Below are 22892 nucleotides of genomic sequence, written 5' to 3'. Positions count from 1 at the left end.
TTATCACCACGTTTCGGTCATAACGCAAGCAGCCGTCCTCAGGTGAAGAACAGGTCTGTCGGAAATACATTTTTATTGGTCACTGCATTTTTCTCTTTGGCAAGATTTCAGAGGATATGGCAATTAACAGGTCTGTATCAGAGGAGCGCTCCATAAAAAAGGGTTGTATTACAATAAATACGGTACAAATTATGCCCATTAAAGTCAGGCCAGTGGCACTGTCAAAGCGCTCAAGCCTCGATCTGGGATTATCTGATTCTACGGATAGTTGATTTTGATTACTCAGCTAATGGGATATAACATTAAAATACTTGTAACAAGTCTCACCCCCTCTTCCCACGTGTGCCCTGGACGAGGTGATGATCTGCGTCACGCTAGGCGTGGCCTGTATGGGGGTTTCCTGCATTCTCATTTTCAGGATGCTCAAGTAGTCGACCACAATTTGAGCTGCCAATTACTTAATTTAAATTGGCTAATCGGCTCAGTTCGACAGAACTTGCAATCGCAAGGGCACAAGTTAAATTCCCAGCTAAGGGATGATTCGGCTCATCATACCCCCAGGGTCGTTAAATAAGTAGCAATTTGTGATAGGTCAACAATGGCTATTATACAGAGAAACTGCACCCGACCGTAAGGTGTGGAATTTCTCCACTGGCGCAGAAGAGAAATGAATACCATTCCATGGTTGTTTTGAGCGTCGAGACGCTACGAATTTGATCCACACATCAACTGTTGCTGTTTACAACAGACACGTTGTGCTGAACATGAAGTTGGGCAACCTGCCTAACAGCTTTTTGCTGGTGGGGTGCATTGCCCACTTTAAAATAATGACTTTGCTCAGGTGCCTTCCTGCCTTGGCAATGCCCTCACAGGCAATAGCAGAAACAATGCCAAACTACTCATTATTTAAAGGGTCACTGAAAAAAAACCACGCCAGTCATGTGTTTTATCAGTTGTCTTTGCAAACCAAATGTATTCAATCTGCTTAACCGCTGTACAAAAATACAAGTTCAACATGTGCCCCAGACCAAACTGTGTTACCACATCAACCAATTTAATTGGTTCCTGCACCGATTAGTTTTGTCAAACCCATCATTTGAAATATACAACAGTAATTTTCTTCATGTTTTGCCATGCGCCAGCTCAAGTTTCCCAAGCGGAATTTTAGAAATAACTACACGCCAAGCTTCCGATCTATCTTCTCCACATTTCACTGGGGCGTTTCCATAAGCGTACAGATTATATTATTTAATACTTCATAAAGTTACGTGTGTACATACAGCATGCAGTATACTGCATTATGGTGATTTTTAGGTAACGTTGAGAATATTGTACTAAAAATGTACTTATGTTACCAACAACCAAAAAATTCGCTTTTCTCACACAATAATTGCACTTTGTACACATTTGGAACATTAGTTGCTCTCAAAAGACAACTTTAAAATTACAGATCGAACTTTGATCAGACTCTAGGACCGTTACCTACAAATTTGGTATACCTATCCTCACAACACTAATGACTAAATCACCAAGAATGCAACCTGTCTCATCAGATCTTGGAAGCGAAGCAGGCTGGAGCCTGGATAGCGCTTAACAGGTGTTATAGGCTTCGGGGTTGTGGGCAGCAGAGGGCAGCACGGAAAATAAATTGAACTGTACTGCTTCCATGGTCATGCTCCACGCCTACGCCAACCAATAGCCATAGTCAAATAATTCCCACGATCCATACAGCATCGGGAGGGGGCGGGGCTCTCATCTAGGAGTGGATTGGCTAAAGGGCTGTACATGCACAATTCTAACAACTCCCTCTCGCGATGCACATCAGAGGTTGCTCACAATCCCATTTGGAATCCCCGACACTGCGCTCCATGACATATCCTACCCTGCTTAAAAAACGTAATTTCCATATTATTGTGGGAAATGTTCACTCTGAAAAAAGATGTGTTCCCTCTTTGCTGCGGGCCACCGGCTAATCAACACCGCGGGCCACAGAGCCGTTGCCCCAGGTTCAGTAGTCAATGGCCCTCATGGCGGCCACGGAGCTGGCCATGCGGCGAGGGACAGACTTGGCGGCCTGCCGGAAATCTTCGGCGCGGGCCTTCAGCAGCGTCAGGATTTGCTGCAAGGCTCGCGACGGCTGCAGTCCGATGGCATCCATCACGTTCACCAAGTAGTCTGCAGGGGATTGGGCAGGCGGGAGAGGGAGCGTCGGTGGATTAGAAGCGTTGCATTTATGCATTGTGATGACACTTGTGCAGATTTACTAAATGTACTTCAACCAGACATTTCTCAATGTAATTCCCTACCCACCCACACACCCCAAAGGACAGCATTGGTCCCCCCATCTGTTACCTCCAAATGTATTTGTTTTATCAAATCATTGCTAAATCTCAACGAAGCAAATTAGAGAGGAGAGGGAAGACAGATGAGAAATAAAAGGTTTGTTTGGGGCTCATCATCGATACACTAAGCCCCTGGTTCCTTCCGGCCAGAACGAGCCTGACTCAATCGACTCAAAAACAACTCAAGTGACGGACGGACTGACCTACACAAGGGAGAACATTTCCTTGTATGTAGAGAATACACAAGAAGAAAAGCAAAGTAACTTCCTGCTCAAGTGAGCATGGGGCTCATTTGCAAGAGACTGGAATCCACATAGGAAATGTGAAATTACCACCCCTCAGACTTAAACTTTCGTGACTGCAGAAATTAATATTCTTGGTTCTTTCGATAAAGTCACGTGACTTAACCGAAAGAACCACGTAGAACTATCTACGTGGGTATGGCTAGGGTCACTTAAATTTGAATGTAAATCTATTTATGTCAAATGTAAACAGCTGATCATTCCTGCCAACAAATCTTGACTTAAAGCTTTCGTGACTGCAGGAATTCATATTATTGGGTCTTTCGGTAAAGTCACGTAGATAGGTTAAAAGAAAATAACAAAAAATACCAAAAAAACTACGACGTTTCGATCGCAACACAAGCATTCGACACCTGATGACAAACGCTTGTGTTGCGATTGAAACGTCGTAGTTTTTTGTTCCCACGCACTGGTCTAAATTTGCCCCCGATGCTTATATACGCCACAGCTGTTACAACCACAATTGGGGGCCAGTCTCTCCATAGCACAACCACTGATGAATTCCCACGATGGTGGCATTCATTTTAAAAGACTGTGTACATCACTAAAGAAGACTTGAATTTGCAGTCTTCTGACGGTTAATCGATCACCAAAATCCAAGTATTGCCTGGAAAATAATCCGACTACTAAAAGTGGACGATGTAATATCCCAGGATACAAGCTTTACATTTGCATTTAATGTTACTTGCATAGATTTTCCATGACCTTGATTTTTGTCGAAAGTATGCTTTATCTAAGGGAGAAACTCAGTCAATGAGGCCAATTTTAGTTCATAAAAATGTAATACGCATCCTGAAATTACGATGAAGTTTTTCAATTACTGCAGTGTTTATTTTTACTGATATCCTAGGTATTGAGTTTAGCATTTATACATATTCTTGCTCATTTGATTTAACAGAGTGCATAAAGGGTCATTAAAACATGGCTGCAAATAACCGTCTTCACACATCATGACACACAATTTACTACCAGTTTCAACCATTTTCTGGTGAGTCAATGACATTGTGGGAAGGTGCCAATGGTGGTGGTGAGCACCTCGCCATGCCCATTCGAGCAAGGAAAACGTCTTCCGACCACTTCCCCGCAGAAGCTGCTCGTTTTCCCACCGTCGGGTTAATTGCATTTTTTCGCTGTTATCGATGATAAACAAGCAAAAAAACAATTGAACGTACCGATCGTTGACCCTAGAGACCCAACGCCGATGCCTTACGATCGCTGCCACTCGACCAATCGCATTGGAATGCACCGTGCGGTTTGAACGGGGCACGCCAATCGATTCAACCGATGCCAACAATTAATTGAAGTCGAATGTCATTTTCATACCTTTATATAATAATAATCATAAAAACTTGGTTTTCTAAAAAAATCGACAATCAATTCCGTAAAGGATTATCGTAAGATCGCAGCAAACCCATACTTTTACAAGGATCAAGCTTGTGAACCATGCTTCTGCCGCGAGTCGCTTGCCTATGTCGGTGACGAGCTGCTTGGTGGAGTGAGGGGACAGCAGGTTGATCTGCAGGATCATCTCTCCGTACATATGCATTGTGGCTCGGGCCACTGAACCCAGCCAGTAGTCGGCCATGTTGTCCAGCTCCTGGGACTCCTCGCCTGTACAACACGGGCAGCACATGTTCAACACGGCCCAGCCTGGCAGCCGTCTCCGCCACAACAGTCGGGGGACTCGGCACTCATTATACAATTCCGCAGGAGAGGGAAAATGGAGAATTGTAAACGTTCAGTGTGTGTGTATAAACCCTTTACAAAAAAACTATGTCATTTTCAGGAATGCAGAAAACATTAGAGATTTGGAATGCTGTAATGCAATGCATCTGTGCGTCAAAGCACAGCCCGTGCCAACACAGGCTGCAGAGCCAGCCACCAAGGATGGCTTGCTTCTTCTCCCGCATGCGCAGCGCATTCCCAATACAAACAACAAAAACACACGCAAATTTGCACAAGGGTTGGCGCGGCAGCACAGCTGTGGGTTATTAACGCCAAGTACCGTATTCCATTTTGTTTAAGGGTGAAACGAGGATTTAGCTCCCTCCCAACCCCCGCCGCCTCCTCAAACTCTCTGTGAAAATCCCCAAACATGTCTCAGTTTTGCTGGCCTTCCACAACATACTCTCACAGAGATTCAAGCACAAAACCTCCACCCCAAAAAAACTCAACAATGACTTCAATTCACTGGCATTCCCTTAAATTTCCTGCACCTACGATTAGCACTGTTGGCTATGTACAGTGCGAAAGAAGTTCAACATACATACATACATACAAATAGGAAAAGAAAACACAGAAGGCGTGAATGCTTTGAGCAGTGGTCCTCTGATCTATCTACATGACCAGGTGACACAAAGGTTACAGTGACTTCACTCAAGATTACGAGTCAAGTAAGAGGTCGGGGGCTGAATTAAGTCAAACATACATCTGGGTTCAATACATTAAAAAGTCGTCCTTTGCGTTGAGTGATCTCCTTGTCATAGGGATATGGAATTTCCCACCACTCGTTCAGGGCACCCGATGGAGATAAGTGCCGCCTAATTTCTTGTTTGAGTGTGCAGATGTTTACAGAAATGAACAACTGCAATGCTACCTGACCAATCTGAAAATATGAATACAGTAAAACCTTGGATTGCGAGTAACTTGGTCTGCGAGTGTTTTGCAAGACGAGCTAATTTTTTAAATAAATATGAATTTGAATAAACGAGCGAGGTCTTGCAATACGAGTAGTACCAATTACAATACAAATGTACAATACGCTTTGTCTGCCGAGCGTCACGTGATCACAAATGATATACGAGTGCTTTGGATTACAAACACGTTTCCGGAACGAATTATGCTCGCAATCCAAGGTTTTACTGTACTGTTTACCTTTAACACACTCATATTTTTACTCCACTTTACATGGCATCATATTTCAAATTTCATGCATAGTGGATTAACATTTGAACCAAATGCCCACACATAAGCACAACTACCAATTACAATACAAATGTACAATGCAACACAATAAGCATTCAATATCCATAATCTAAAATACTTTAAATACACAGCACCAAGATTATTCGTGGACATTATAATACACTTGTGTTACTAGTGACACACATGTCCAATAATACATGGTTTGTATAGGTCCTGACATGGCATGGACCATCTGTGGTCTATATGGTGAGCAGCAGAGGACAGTGCAGAAAAATCCATCGATGTACTACGAGACCTCTACACTACCCAAGTTCACAAAGCTACACTTACCAGCGAGGTGAAATATGGTAAAAGAAAAACCCACGGCCCACACGGCGTGGTGCAGGCACTCATTGAACAGTGGATTGACAAAAAGTTTTGTACGTGGCACGACCGGTTAAGCGTAATGTAGCGTGGCAAGGAATGTGCGTGAGCTAAGTACAATGCCTGCCGAGTATCTCTGTGACACTTGCCCTGCTCTGGAGGGAAGGGCAGCTTCCCTGTGCGCAGCGCGAGCTCCAGTGCTGGGTCTTCCTGCGTCACGAAGGGCTCCAGGTGGAGAGGCAGGGACATGATGTACTGCCCAATCTGCAAGTGATGCACATTCGTCACCTCAGATGGGATTTACAGCTTCACTTTCAATGGGATGGTTCAATAAGGATGGGCAGCACCTCAAGAGCAGTGATCAGTCGTTAAGACACCGTCGGTTCTCTCATCTTAACAGAACGCATTCACCCGCTCGTCCAATCACTTGTATACATGCAGCCCGTTTGTCAAACCACTACTGGCTGAAGGCCTCCCCAATCCCATCCTACAATTTAATAATCCACCGGGCATTTGCACACGAGCCGATTTCATCGCTCCATATCCTCGGTAGCCAGCCTCTCAAGACGCGCTCCTTTCCTTACAGTTATGTTAATAAATCCTCGTTCACACGCAGAAAGTCGCAAAAAAAATTACTCTTGGTCGGGTGTTAATTTGGCCCATCGTCTCTCGGGGGAAGTCAGCAGTGGGAGTCCAATGGAGAGAATGGTCTGCCACATAGCAATGTATGATTTTTACTCCCAGCTCCGAACCACTGAGAAGCACTGCCCAATGCCCAAATGTGCCTTTAAAGAAGAGACACTCAGATTTCCGAAACTTTACTAAGGATGATTAATATGGCTTGGACGTGCAAAAAAATTGTCTCAATATATATGAATAATTAAATTCAACTACTTTATGCATACCAACAGCAGAGATTGGTATGGATGTCTTATGAATAAAACTTACATTGGTTATGTATTCAAAGGGTGACAAGCCGAATGTTGGCAGGTCATCTGTAAGCACTTCTGCTCCCGAGCCGCTGCTCCATATCTGTGTAGAAAACATTCCCCGTTAATACAGGCTCCCGGACAAACCTCAGCCATCTGCCATACACGTACCGGCCCTTTGGTCACTACACTGCTGGATGAGGGCCCCTCCATGCCAAGCTGGTCACGGGGGTTATTTGGCCGTAATTTACCATGCTGGCCATTCACCGTGGGTTAGTGAAGGCAGGGAGCAAAGACTAACGTGCATTGTCCAGTAGAAATATGGATATTGCTCCACTGCTCCTTGCTGACAACGTAGCCCTGCAGCAGTCTACAAAACCTGTTTTATGTATGGTCGTCATGCAGTCAAGCACTACCCAGGCTAAGCTTAGCTTCTGAGATGAGCACAGACTAACGGGCATAGTCCAGTAGAAATATGGATTTTGCTCCACTGCCCTCTACTGACAAGGTAGCCCTGCAGCAGTCTAAAATACCTGCTTTAATGCAGAATTGTCATGCATTCAAGCACTATCCAGTTTAGCTTCTGAGATATGACGAGATCAGATTAAATGGGGCTAATCTGGTCAGAGGTATGAAAAAGTGTTTTACTTGTTTTTTTCTCGATACCAGGTGCATCATATAAAAGAAAGACATTTCTGATGACAAAGAACTTAAAAGCATTTAAACTTTCGTGACTGCAGGAATATAACTTAAAAGCCATCACCAAATATGCCTCTCTTGCAGGCAGTATTTAGTTTCCTAAACACATCATTGCATGGTTAGTTGCCCATCTTTAAAATAATTGAAACAAAAAGACGTAGTGCTCCTTTAAGGAAAGACTGGCCCCTACCACAGGACTGTGGAATGTTTATCATTGGCTCAGGATCAAAAATGCAGATGACACACTTAATGGTCACATTAACCAACGGGTTACATTTACCAGATTAGAGCCCAATGACAGAAAAGGTCTGTTTTCCAATGGAGGCATTTTTACTGAAGAAATAATAGCTTTCTATATTTCAATTTGTAGTTTTCCACCCCCACCACCACCTCCCAATTGTGCTTCTGCGGTCACATAATTTGTTTGATGAAAACATTTAATTCATGACTTTACAACGCAACAGACAATTCCATTCAAAAAAGGGGAATCGCAGAACCTCCATGCGTGGCACCAAGCTCAGCTGCTGCTGGATGCACAGGAAGACGGCGTCGAAGGCCAGCTGGTGAGCCTGCTGGTTGAGGCGCGACAGGGCCGTCTTGCACTCCACCAGCAGGTTACTGCCCCCCGCGCCCTTCTCCTGCAATGACGATGCCAAACGGACACGCACGCCCGTGGTAAGACGAAACCACCGAGCCAGTTCTTTTATGCACGTGTGCTCAGCGGTGTATCAGGTTTTTTGCACGTCAAAAAAATGCCAGGTGAGACGGGATACGCGAGAAACGAACGCTGCATGTCACGGTGACAGTCGAAGCAACCAAGATATTGCGGACATATAGGGAGACACTCGATTTTCATTTAAATTAATGCAGGTCGAGTTTCGTTTGTCGTTTGGAACGGAATGAAGGAGGCCAAAAGAAAAAGTAATGCGAATGAAGTCATGGAGAAATGAAGATAATGTATTTATTTGCGTGTGTTTAAATTACTTTTTTTCCCCCAATAAAAATAAACCAATGCTGCATTGCTTTGAGCCAGTGCCTTAGACATGCTGGAACAAACTTCCCATCCACATTAACCAGTCACCTACGCTCAGTAGTTTCTGCTCCGCACTAAAAATGCACTTATTTTCTATAGCTCACCCCATGACTCCTTAATCTCCCCCTCAAAATCGCCAATGTTACTGTCCCTCTTCATATCATATGGCTTTCACTCATTCCCCATTCATTTAACATATTCATCATCATTTACTGTCATCAATTTCGCTTTCACAGAATTCACACATCACAGATTTGCCCCATTGCTTCCTCTCATATTTCATTAGCCTCATCTCCACCATCACATTCATATGTACTATTTTTAATACTGTGTAAAGTGCCTTGGATAAGGCGCTATATACATTATTTTGAGATAAGATAGTGAGCGCAGAATTGCGCTATTAAACATTGTGACTGCAAAAGGACACAAGTGCAAAAAAAACCACTGCACTTTTTCACCCATCACCCAACCGCAATTCTCCTGCGATGGGATAATCACGTAATTCAGCCAAAACAGTTTTGAAAGCTCCCAATCGTAAATTATCTTAAGTTAAGCAGGATTGGTTCTGAATAGTGCTTGCATGGGCTAATAAGTGTTATAGGCTGCGGTGCGAGCAGCAGAGGACCGTGCACAACAATCCACATCATTCTATGCTCCCCCATCCACGCGTCACACCTTTTTGAATCCGCACTGACAAGCGTGGCGAATTATCAAAATATTTATTTATTCCGGAGAAATCCAATGAGCTATGAAGCTTTTTTTTCACAGATGGTCAAATAACTCCCATGACCTGCACAAGTGTTAGGAGACCCTCATCCAGCAGTAAAGGAAAGACCATATGCATTCATGCGGCGTCGCTTAAATGCCTCGGCATCTCACCTCAAACATTTGAAACGAAATCTGCGGTAAAAACTCATGGGCGCGAGCCCGCTGACGGGATCCACGCCCGGTGCGATGCCGCGGCTGCCTGGCACCTTCAGGGTGAAGAGCAGCTCCATGAGGCGGGCGTAGTCGGGGGAGCTGCCACGGACGAGGTAGTTGTAGTCCTGCCATGGGTTCTTGCCGCTGGGCCTGCGCTCCATGGGGCTGCTCTCCGCCAGACTTGCGAGGCTGCAAGGGCTGTAGCTCTCCGACAAGTACTTGCCAGCCATCGTCATGATTCTACCGAAGAACGCAACGCAGCATGCGTGTTTATAACTCACGAGGCGGACGCTTCACCGTTCATATTCTTAGTTCTTTCAGTAAAGTCACGTAGAAGGGAAAGAATAAATTAATAAAAATTAAACATGATAAAATTCTCACGACGTTCCGGCCACAACACAAGCAAACGTCGTGAGAATTTTATTGTTGTATTTTTATTATTTTATTATTTCCCTTCTACGTGACTTTACCCGAAAGAAGCAAGAATATGAATCCCTGCAGTCACGAAAGCTTTAAATCGAAACATAAAAGCTTCACTGTTCGGCAAGCAATTTTATTTTTTTACCTAGGTAGAATAAAGAAATTACTATTTATGAAAATATTTATGAAAATATTTTTTTACCTAGGTGACTTTACCGAAAAACCTAAGAATAAAGAAATTACTATTTATGAAAATAAGGGAGTGAACCCGCAATCTTATGTCTCTCGTGCAATCACAAACCCACGTATGATATTACCACTTGAGTCATTATTCTACCAAAATAATGCATATTATTTCATGAGATGGACTAGTCAACTGTTCAACAAGCGAATGACAATTTTTTTAGGAAACTACTTGAATGGCTTGGCACAAGTCTTACGCTTATCACGCAATCACAAAGTCGTGCACGATATCATCACCTAAACCAACGTAGAATTGTGTTGGCAGTGCAATCAGACGTTTGCGTATTTACTAGACATTCAATCCTACATGCTCATGCGTCTACAATAGCTTTACAGTGTAAGCTGGATATAAATACATATTATATGAGCATATTTCTGAAATAAGCAGCACATAATTACATAACATTGGTGGGATGTGGTAGCAACAGGGAAACTCAGAAAACAAGCAAACTTTGGATAGAAGAACATCTGGTCTTACTCCCACAGGGGGTGCTTACAGCTCACTTCTACTTTGTTGATAGATTTTTTTTATACTAATGATGTATATTGATTTAATTGGAATACATGCAGTGACTATCAGCCATGTAGCGTGCAATCAAGGTTCTCAAAGTGTATGTATGTTCAACTTTTTTCGTACCATAAATAGCCAACCGTGCTAATCGGAGGTGAGGGAAAGATGGTCTCTGTAAAGCACGTAATATCTGGGGGTTAGACCAATGTAATGTGCTGCAAAACAGTCACTCACTTGCTGACGAGCTGTTGCTCATGATCGGCACACTGCCTCAGCAGCTCTCCACACGTTGCTATGATTCTGGAAGTCAGCATAATATAAAAATACCGGTTTTTAAAATGTCGTATATAACTTATTTATAACCGTTTGTGGTTATTGTGATACATAAGCCTCAACATTCCATGAAAACTACAACCAATCACATCTCTATATTATTTAGGAGTACAAAACACTAATGAAAACACTAAAAAAGCAATAACTATGTAATACATAGGTTAGGCAGCTGCACTGAAATTGTGTGAGCTCAAAGTAGTCAGAAAATATAAAAAATACAGCGCAGTATTCCTTGCAAGTGGCAGTCAAAATGGCTCCACAAACACATTCAGAGGCATGTCTAAAATAATTAGCTGAGGCTGCGGGAAGGGCTCACCGTATGGAGTTTTGAAAGGCTGTCCAATCCTCTTGGAATTGAGCTCCAATCACCTGCTCATTTAAACGACATTTCTTCCGGATGGACTGTAGCGTGCCGGAAAAATCCGACACATACCTACACACAAGCCCCGTCATATTATTGTTAATGCCTGGGAGATAATGTCAATGAGCAATTCTCTCTCCCCAGCTGATTAACATCATCACAGCAAACATTGCGTCTTCGTCTTCAACCACAGGAGTAAATAATAACAACACAATGAGGTGGTCTGGTGGCTTTATGGTGGGGGGGGGGAGACTAAGGACTGTGTCGGTAGTGAAGTGACAGCACTGAAATCTTGAGTTTCAATCCACGCCTCATCCACCTGTGGTTAAACTGGGTTATCAAGTGTAGCAAGTTCATCTCAGCCCGGTTATTAATAATTGCACAAAAAGACACAACATTAAACTTTTCACCTAGTTCGGCTTATTGCTGCTGTGGGACCTACATTTTTTTTCAATTATCAATATCTTCCAGGCGCACAAAGATACATCATCTAGTGTCCTATAATTAGAGGCTGGTAAGTGACATCATAGGTGACATCATCGAGTCATCTTTCAAAGTAATTTCTGACACGGTGTGATGCTCCCATGCTCTTTGTGAACGTTCCAAATTAACTTTTCTTCATCTCATGACAAGAGGCGAATGGTACTATTTTAATGTGATATATTTTATTAATTAAAACCATGATGAGTTAAATGATGACGTCACCCTGCTGCTGCTGCTGCTCTATTTAAGATCGGGAGCAAGAGCAGAGCCTCACCATTCTGGCGAATTTCCCAATGATGCTGGATGCAATTACCAGCGAAACGTCGTACTCAAAAATTGTAAATGTTGTGGTTTCATGCTTAAACACACCGGTGGGCTAAAGTAGTGAACTATTTGTCTTTTGTCAACGTGACACTTTTTTGCTGATTGGCCATGTCGGGGGGGGGGGGGGGTGGAGGATTACGACACATTTATAAATAACGCGATCTAACCCAAATACACCATTGGAACCTCATTTGCCAGTAGAAAAATATGATAGTTGTTTTTTACCCTTTTATCTGGCAACAAAACTGACACCTTTTTTACCAACCCAAAAACGTTTATTATGAATAATATTGGTCGCGCAAGCCTACGTGTTAAACTTTAATTAAACCAATTGATACGTTATGATAAACAAAGCAACTATGCTAAATAAAGACAAAAGTGAACGGTTAATTTTCAGCTGCCTGTTGTTTTAGTTGTCACATTTTTAAGTTGTTTAATGAGCCACTGCACAACATGAAGTAGACAAAAAAAAACACACTTGAGCAACCGTGAAAAGTTGTTACCAAGTCAACATAGTTTTCTTTCATCATACATTAAAAATAAAAGGCTGAACAAAATATACATAATTTGAAACGTTTATAGAAAAAAAAAAACTACTACATATTGTATGAATGTAATAAAATAACGAACAGGCTTTTGATTGTAAATTTAAAAAAATACAAATAAAATGGACTCAAAACAGAATTTTTTTAGATAATGTAATTGATTAAAGTGACTAGCTTTTTGTATTGTAAACCAATATCGACGTAACCATATATAAAGGACTGCGTTGGCCCAGTTGCCTGAATGTTTGGCATGAAATTATTTACCTACGCAGAGATTGAGGAATTGTTATGATTTAGGGTCATGATCCAAGAAATTACTGTTTCGTCTTATTTAACAACATGATTTATGCTGTTCTGTCTCATGTACTCCGTTACCCTAAATGTAGGTTCATACTGAGTGCACAATTTGCGTAAATTGTACATAATTGATTCTTAAGCACCAAATTTGATGCATATATCACAGGTGCAACGACCAATTTTAATAGATGAATGTATGCATCCATCGTTAATTACCTAATATAAACATTCACTATGTGGCAGTGTGTCGACAGTAGTAACTCTGCATCCTTGAGGGCAACTTTTTGGCAGTCATCATCACCAACTGCTACCCTGCAACACGTTTACTATTAGCAATGGCATAGAGTTATGGAGTTGTGTCCAGCCAACGAAAAGTGTGATGAACAACGATTTTTCTAGAATGCACACAACAATCTTTTGTAGTCATGCGATCAGATTTGTCCAAATTTTGGACAACTGATATGTATTACCAAACAAAACTTATATGGCAACCATTGCCATAATCCATTGCGGCATTCCGAGACATTTGGTTACGTGATTTAGCACCTTATGAATTATAGTTGTTACTGTTTTGTTTACTTGCCTATGCATGGCCTTCAGTGCACCACATTCCCGCTTGGATGTGTAACGCACACGCAGAGGACGACTGAGAAAATTATAATCATTATAAGAGGCCACACTAGAATGGAGAGGAATGATATGGAAACTTCAGCAATAGATGGTATCTCACAATTATCGCAAACAAAGGAGGACTGTTGCCGGGAGCTTGTGGACAACAACGGTCGCCATAAACGGGCTGAATGGGAAGAAGAAGAAGAAGATCCTTACTTGGAAAAGAGTGCCCTGAGAGCCCGGAGAAGCCCGCAAACACCAAGCCCATCCGTAAGCTTGATGCACCGCTCGGCCGAGGAAGAGGCCAGAGAAAAAAGCTTGTTCACCGATTGGCTCATCTCCTGCACGCAGTCGATGAGGTCTCCTCGCTCCTGTCCGTGATAATATCCATCGCAAACATCCAATTACACCAGTGAAAACAACCACGTGACCAAGTCCTGACCAAAGTCTTCACATTAAAATCATTCAACAAAATCTGGCCGAAAAGCAAATCAACCGGAATGCACTTGAATCTTGCCATAGGTTGGAAACTTAGTCTGGATATGCCTGGATTGTGCTTGGATGGGTGTCCACCTGGCACAAACGGGTTCTCCAAGGTATGTAGGGCTACGTGGTGAGCAGCACAGGGCAGTACAGCAAATCTTACTTGCAACAGCAGTACGTTGCCGTACACTCATTGATATGCTAATTCTCTCTGCCCCCTCCCTCTCTCTGTACCCGCCCCCCCCTCTCTATATTTAAGGGACCGTCACAGAAACGACCCCTCTCTTTGTGCCGATTTGTGTCCTCTCTCTGTGTGCCGTTGTGATGTCTGTCTGCTTGTATGTCTGTCTATAGTTTTCTAGTTAGATTTTTGTTGCTATTTCTTTTATACCTGATGATGATTGCTTGTGTTGCAATCGAAACGTCGTAATATGTTATTTTAATGTATTATTTTATTTTTAGACGTGACTTAACCGAAAAGAACCAAAGAACAGTACAGCAAAGTCCATAGCTTTACTCAGACCTTGTATTTCTTACCTCTATGCTCCCCATTTCCACCAAACTGCACTGACAACGTGGTAAATTATGGCAAGATGACCCTCATGACCCCGCACTGGATGAGGACACCCGAGAAAGACAAAAGGGTCTGTACATGTACATGCTTACCCTCACAAGTATTTTTTCCAGTAATATCAGAATGATAATCCTATTTTGGTTTTCAATTCTAAAATCAACCTCAAAGGATGACACCGGTCGAATGCAATACGCACCAATGGGACGGCACTGAGCTGAATGAGCAGGTTGTGCTCCTCCAGATCTCCGTAGTCCAGTTGGTACTGCTGGTATGGCTTGTAAACGGCCTCCACCAGCTCTCCCAGCTTCAAGAGGTTCATCTCATCTGCAAAAGAGGTTTTTTTGGGTTAGATTGCGTAAATATAAATGTTATTAACCCACCACCACCAGACACAGCCAATTACGATTGTAAGCGTTGTAAATGTCGTGTGTTTACTCTCCAACACAACGGTGTGCTGAAGTAGTAACTAAATGGCACGTTTTGTTTACATGACAAACCTTACTAATTGGCTTTATCGGGTGGTGGTGGGTTAACGACACATTGGGCCAATTGTGGTTGCATCATTACCCAAGTGAGGCACCATAGCTGCCTCGAGTCCCCGGGCGAAGTGTACGGTGATCTCGTAAAGCTCCAGCAGCACACAGAGCCTGGCTTCAGCAGGGGCCGCGTCAACGGTGGCTCGCACACGCTCTGGGATCGAGGGTACGGTTGCTCCCAGCGTCTGGATCAGCAGGATCGTCACCACCTCGTAAGGCTTCCGGAACACCTGGGGGAAAGGCATCACGAGGCACCATGGGTCACTTCCACATTTTTCAAGTGTCCTACTTCAGATTGTCAGCCCGAGCACATCTGTGGTCAGAGTGCTCAACGCGTGACAGGAAGGTCTGTGAGTTCAAATCCCGGTGGGAGGTCGATTTGAGCCATTACCTTCCAAGCAGGGTTTTTATGCAAGTACCACTTACTGGGAAATCAAGAGTGGCCTTTGTATGCAGAAAATGTGGAATTTGCACCACACAGCGACCCACTCTGTGTGATTTTGTGCTTTAAACACATGCCCAACAATACCATGTACAGCAGTTTACAGTTACATTTTAAACGTATATGCTACCTGCATCGCACATTTTTTGCAATATATTAGCATCACTGACTCAAGAAAACCAAATACATTTTGCGATGTAAACAATCGGTTGAATTACAAATTTAAGATCTACATTCATAATGAGCAATGTTGTTGATGCCATCAAACCTTGCATTTACTTCCTTCCTTCTGCTAGATCCCACTGGTGTACAGTCAACACACGACCACTAATGTTGTCTTCTGCTTGGCCATTGAATTTGGTTGCCACTATAATTCATGAATTGTGACACTACACAACATACATCCTTGTCTGTTTACTTGTTAGTACAAGAGTCACCCTATATAATTTTAATGTTTCTGTAATTTTATTCGAATTGTAACATGAACACAGTTGCCGTTGTTCCTATTACTCTTTGCGTCATTGCTGTACTTTGTTTGCTTTGGTCTTTTTCGTGACCCAGGTCACTCTGGCAAATTAGACTATTCTGGTCTCTTGAGTTCTCACCTGGTGAAACAAATAACTTGACGATGCCCTGTGTGGTTTTTATCTCAGTATGTTGGAGTGGGGGTACTATGTGGCATTCAGGTCTGTATGAAGATGTGTCATAAGCCATTGTAAGAAAAATTACACCATTGTGAACTATCCATATGATGACAATGCTCATGGGTTGACTTCCACATTAACACCGTATGTTATGTAAACACTTTACCCAACGTCACTCTATAGTGACAAATGATGATGGATCTTAATCCTGAAGTAAAAACTTAGTTTTTGAAAATGACATTCATAGGTTGGACTCGTGTCACAGATTTCATCAAAACTTTTTCCAGCACCCGCAATTAAAATGCACTCACCTGGCTGCACCACTGAACCTGGGAATGCCATGTGCTCAGCAGGACATCAAAGAACTCTTGCAGCTGTTGTGCCGGCTCCATGTCACTCTGGGTCAGATCCTTCCAGGCACCAGACACCAGCTGGTTCTGTTGCCAACAAGACAGCATCACACTGACAACTGCACCAAGCTTGAACATGTGGAACAAAAGGTTACGAATTCTGCCCGACCCTTTAACAACCATCTGCTCGTCAAACTTGTGGAAATGACACAGGGCACTACCCCAACCCAGAAACGCACTGTATTGCTTTTTCTCAGCATACAACATTTGTTCCAGTTCCCCCCATTCTCACAGTTTGCTCACTTTTGCAGTGCCCACAAGAGGTGAATTAATGGTATAATGCTAAAAAAGTTGCGTATCGAGCATAAATGTGCATGAAAAACATTAATTATAACAGCTAAGTAGCTTTTCAGAATATATTTCACACTTAAGTGAACTGATAGCTCTGTACATTTAACTTTCAAATACAGTACACAATCAACTGCAGGTATTATATTAATTTGCAACCAATCACTTCATATTCACAACAACATGAGTCAGCCTCATTATGGATTTTAAACACATTTTTACTCTGGATATGGAAAGGTACATATGCACTGGATAAATTAACCAAATTGTTTAATGAATGCTCATGATCTTGCTCTTACTTTGTGACACTTGTAGTAATAGGCGAGGAGCTGCGGCATCCGATCGATATCCCCAAACACATTCACAAACATGTGCGATTGTTCTGGAGGAAAGAAAAGATAAAAAAAACTCGAATTAGGCTTCCTAGTTTGAAATATTTGATTCCATCTCTAGAATTCAACTTTGTTTTCAAAGTGCTTCTGTGGAAAAACTATTATTGACAATTTATTTGGCAGCCCTAAAGTAGGAGTGGAAATCCCACATTCCTATAACAAAGGTGTCTCCATATAAAACCCCTTGTTCATTGTATGCAGCCAAGGAACAGATCGAAGAAATCTAGGAGGATATTGACCAAGGAGATGGAGAGACAAAAAATCAGATTGTGTGCAGGTGCTCGATGGATGATTATATTGCAGAGTCATGAAAGATGGCAGCAGCTTGGAGAGGCCTTCAAACAGCAGTGGATTGCCTATGGCTGTTGATTATGAATATCTCCAATTGGTCATAGTTAGGACCAAGTAGCAATTTTCCTCGTGAGTGTTCATAAAGAAGCATTTCTTTTATCCACTGCCTATGAAACTTACCTACAGACTGAGAAGTGAAGGCGGTTACAATATGTGGGCTGGCCAGCGCTTCCAGGCGATTTTTGAGAGACTCCAGGTGCACACACTTCTCAGAGTAGTTGGGGGTGTCCACGAGCATGGCCAGGCTACTCTGCAAGCCTGTCAGCTTCCCGGCAATCAATTGTACATCCTGCATGGTCCAAATGAAATCAAACGCAAATAACACACGTAAAATACAACTCATCAAACTCGTCGACCAATCGCACGACACTAGAGTAATGACATCTCATTAAACCCAACAGACTGTGATAGTCTGAAAGGGGAGCTTTAAAACATTTTGTGAAGTGTTATTATACAAGAAAGCCAGTCAAATTGTCTTCCCACTCAAACGTGTGCCGAGTGTTGATCATCTCTGCTGGCGGTCCTGAGCCAGTTGTAGAAATTCAAAATTCTCCAGCCTCTCTTTTCTCCACTCACTCTATTCCACTCCCCATGCTCTCTGCAACCTCTCCACTCGCATCTCACTGTGCTCCCACGCAGTCTCCGCTCCAGAAATCAAAGCCTTCTTTCAAAGCCCCAAGTCAACCTTCGCCATGTGAGGTCACTAATTTATCCTCTACTGCCCCTATAGTCCAGAATCAATTTCCCCCAGCAATCTGTGCCGTCGGCTCCCTACCCCTCTTAATGTCCAGGTTCAATATTTTCCTTTGGTTGTCTCTCTCTAAAAATAAATAGGTTCATGGTTTCTGTATACCATGCTGAGATGCAGTCGTATTCAGATGGTATAATAATAATTCAAACTGTATTGCATTTGCATTTCCTTGTCAAGAACCAGTCTACGTTCTAACACCAATGTGGCATAACTCACACAAACACGAGGCATAATTACAACTGCAGGAGCGTACCTGCGTTTTATAAACGTCCTCAATCTCGGCACTCAGCGTGGTCCACTTGTCAGCCTCCTGCAGGGCCTCTGCCGCAGCTTGCATCCGTGACTTCACCTTGTCAATTTCCACGAGAACCTTGACAACCACAAACACACATGAGTACTTTACTTTTCATAATTAGTCAGTAAAAAAAAGCATACACAAGTTAGAAGCAGTGCAATGACCGTGAATGAAAGTAGATGAATTTTGGTAGGACACGCTGCTAAAACAGATGACTGCTGCTAAAACAGATGATGACTGCTGGTTGAGACCAAGGACGGAGCGGCAGCCAAAGAGGAGGGAACTTTTGCCAGAGACAACCACCACGGAGATGGAGCGCTGAATACAGTTAATATGCAGGTGATAGCTGTATTGTTGCGTTGCAGGTCCATGATCAATGGCGATGGATGGGACAGGCCTTCATCTAGCACTGGATGCAATATGGTTTATGACTATGTATGACACGTAACGGTAGAAGAGACGCATGGTTAGACCTGCATGGACTGAGCCGTGTCCTGCTCCACTTTGCGGATATCCTCTTTCACCAGAGCCATCTGCTCCTTCAGAAATGTGGCCTCCTGCCGCACGGCCTCCACATCCTTGAGCACACGCGGAAGGTTTTGTAGGGCCTGCTGACTGATGTCTGCAACAGAAGTACACCATTCTTGATTTGAAGCACCATTCATAATGCAACTTTTAACGGAAGCAAAATTACGACTATTTTTTACGGAGATAAAATGGAAACGAACACATTCTGTAGGAATAAAAGTACAATAGCTATAATTTCAGTCACAAAACATTCACGAATTATTTAAGTGCTGTGGCATTCTGTAAACTGCCTGCAGCTACTCATCTTTAGAGTACCATTATGGTTTTCTATAGGGTAATAGATAATCCAAGACAGTAGTTCAATGCATCATACTATTAATAATAAATCACACTTATATTGCACTTTTTTTTTACCTAACACTGCAGTTCAAAATAAATTCTATTCAACTTAATTTCTAAGTTAAAATGTCTATCAATACTGAATGGATGATTCTCAACTTTGTTAGTCCTAAGCAAGTGATGCAAATTCCACAAATGGTGAGGAAAAGTTATCTCCATAACAAAACTTTGACTGCCCATTAAGTAGTACTTATTTTCCGACCTAACAGGGATGATAGGCCGGGTCAACCACTTCAGTGAGGTTTGAACTCATCACCCTCTGATTCTGACTCTGTTACTAATGCAAAGGTTGCATATTATATGCATGCACTTAAAGGGTTTGTAAAAATTACACTCGGACCTCAGCATGCAACAAATACCTTCAATAGAATTGTTGACCTCCTGTATAAAGAGCTGTAACTTCATGACAAGTGTGGACGCATGACCGTCCACCTTGCCAGGAGCCTCCTTCTGTGCAGCCTTGAAGGCCCCATTCACCCAGTCCTTCACATCAAAGTCCTCCTCCAGAAACTTGGAAAAATCCATTTTCGCAAGCACACTGCTTTTCACGTTTGCTTTCTTCCCACTTCCAAGGATGGCGAATCACATGACTGGTCCAGCGGACGAGCTCTGCGATGGTGTTAACATTTTCACTGGCACCGAGGCAAAACGATGAATGTAGTGCACGATCCTGGCTTGTAAATATAGGAATGCAATTGCGTTTTGGTTCACTTATGAAGGAACATGAATGTGTGGACTATTCTATTTACCATTACATTTCTTTGTAGAGTATCCACAACAAAAGTATGTCTTCATGGCAGAAACTGCATTGGAATGTGTCTTTGAGGTGAATCTTTACTTTGGCACTTGGGTTTGATACTTTATTTCTGAAAAAAATGAATGCATTCACAAATTTATATGAATGACCATATATTACAAATGCAACTAAAAACTTTAATACACAGGGTTTAACAGAAAGAATATATAAAAGGCAAATACATATTTCACACATCGCATATTCTTGAGAGCAAAAAGGACAGATTTAACAGTTGGAATTTGCACTTTACAGTGTAATACCTTCTTTTGAATGTAACATGAACGAGCCTTTAAGGAATAGAGTGGCAAACACACCTTCAAACATATATCAATATTTGCAGTACTCTGTAATATTAATAACGTCGCCCAAAGGACGAGGCTTAAAAGTCGAGACAATTCAGTATGAACAGTACAAAGAGGCAAGGGAAGACGACACTTCCAATGATTAAATTATCAATGACGGTATTGCCAAGCGATGGTTGACAGTACAAATGCATATTTACTTTAATCCAGTGTTCTTCACTAATTTTCATAGGGAGGCCACTTTCGCCGATGAGACATTAATTACTAATTAGTGTGTTGGCCGCCACATATTTGAACCCTTTTGGTTTGACAGCATGATGGGGCTGCACTAAATGCCACCAGGTGCCGCCAGTGACGAACACTGCTTTAATCGATTCCTGAACAACACTGCTCTTTATAGTAGAATATTTATTGACGTCTTCTCTGTCTCAATACTGTTTCACGAGTGTCTTTCATTGGGGATGTTTGGCCAATTCCTCATACGTGTTTGACTTGACAAGGAAGAAATTCGGGGCAAGTTCGGAATAAAAATAACCATTCACAACTCAGCGTAGATTCAAGAATCAACCGCTGCATTGCCATCTTCTCCCGGCCATTTCGCGGTCCAAGCCAACGACACCTGGAATTCCCAGTCTCCCGTCAAAATACCAACCGTGCTATATAATAAACCTGCTTAGCTTCCGAGATCTGACGCAATTAGGTCTATTCGCACGCAGACGCCGCACAGAGTGTCTGCCCCCTGCCGATGGGGAGTCGCTAGGCCCCACACCGCCGGGGCAGTCCATCCAGGCGAGACCGAGGCTCCGTAGACAACAGAGGGCCGCCCGACCCCTTCACGCAGCTCCGCGAGCGCCTTCCTTTGATAAAACGCACGCAACGCAGCGCGCACGGTGCACAGAGAGAAGCGACGCGCCTTATTTACCTGCTCAGTGGCTTTTTTTTTATCCCTTTGCGCGTTGTTGTTGTTACAAGTTTGACGACAGCGGCCACGGCGCGGGGCCTCGGGACAAACCCTGCTGAGCGACGTGGAAGACGCCGCGTGACGTCACGCCGCGCGCGTGCGCCACGTGACGTCACGCACCTGGACGCGTGCGCCGCGTGACGTTACGCACCTGTGCGCGTGCGCCACGTGACGTCACGCACCTGGGCGCGATTCTTGGGCTTCAAATTTGAACGCGTGGCCGCGTGGAGGATTTCGTGTCCAGTGTGACGACTCCTTAACTCTAGGGGGTGGGGGTTGTGAGATCGCGTCAATATAAATGTGTGTCGTTAAACCCGCCACCACCCGACACAGCCGATTTAGTAAGGTTTTTGTCACGTAAACAGAACGTGCCAATCCGTTACTTGTAACAGCACTACAACATCGGTGTGTTGGAGAGCAAATCCACAACATTTACAATCTGAGTCCGACGTTTCGGTAGTAATTACAACGAGCATCATCAGGCGGACAGTTGGAGGATTTCTCCACAAATCCAGCAATATAAGGGCCTCCTCCTTCCAAAGCCCAGTCAACCTTTGTTCCATGGGTGATCGCTCCTTCTCGGCTTCGGCTCCCATTGTCTGGAATTCTCATCCACTTGAGCTTCGTGCAATTGAGACTGTGCCATTGTACAAGTCAAGACTTCATATCCCATAGCTGTGAACCCATACGGTTTACCCGTATTCATGCGTTTTCAGGTCCATACGGCGTACAGCCGTTTCAATACGGGCAAAAAAATGTGTGTTTCTCCCTTGTGATGGGACTTTGTAAGATGAACGTTGATATTTATAAAGGAATGGGGTGACCAATAAGATCTGAATTGGTCTGTCATAAAATAGGCAGGTATGAGACGCATATAGATCACATGTTGTTTTCTTTTCGTGATACGTCTGGAGATGCGGTTGCATGTGACTTGCATTATATATGCTGCAGTGTTTATATTCAGCCACGCGGTGGCGAAATATGCTCATCAAAGGTTGCTTCGTGGTTCTGAGTTCGGGGCGGTAGAACATTCCACACCACATCAATGAGATGTACCTGCAAAGGCATTCCGCTCCTAATCACCAACACGTGGCTAA

General features: G+C 43.1%; 1 protein-coding gene across 1 annotated transcript; it reads right to left on the bottom strand.

Moving 5' to 3' along the window:
- Positions 1 to 953: 953 nt before the first annotated feature.
- On the bottom strand, positions 954 to 21896 carry COG7 (component of oligomeric golgi complex 7). Its single transcript, XM_078856586.1, has 18 exons — positions 21757 to 21896; positions 20096 to 20602; positions 19283 to 19431; positions 18768 to 18884; positions 17884 to 18052; positions 17320 to 17402; positions 16634 to 16759; positions 15268 to 15466; positions 14897 to 15024; positions 13860 to 14014; positions 11338 to 11454; positions 10923 to 10988; positions 9568 to 9754; positions 8058 to 8198; positions 6881 to 6964; positions 6082 to 6196; positions 4112 to 4255; positions 954 to 2175 (listed from the first exon to the last, which is right to left on the bottom strand). The coding sequence occupies exons 2-18, from the start codon at positions 20259 to 20261 to the stop codon at positions 2009 to 2011; spliced, it is 2313 nt and encodes a 770-aa protein (XP_078712712.1). The 5' UTR covers positions 20262 to 20602; positions 21757 to 21896; the 3' UTR covers positions 954 to 2008.
- Positions 21897 to 22892: the final 996 nt, after the last annotated feature.

This window comes from Lampetra fluviatilis, chromosome 5 (genome assembly GCF_964198595.1).
Source record: "Lampetra fluviatilis chromosome 5, kcLamFluv1.1, whole genome shotgun sequence".
Classification (NCBI taxonomy): Eukaryota; Metazoa; Chordata; class Hyperoartia; order Petromyzontiformes; family Petromyzontidae; genus Lampetra; species Lampetra fluviatilis.
Note: the sequence above shows the minus strand (reverse complement) of the source record. Positions and strands in the feature narration are given on the sequence as shown.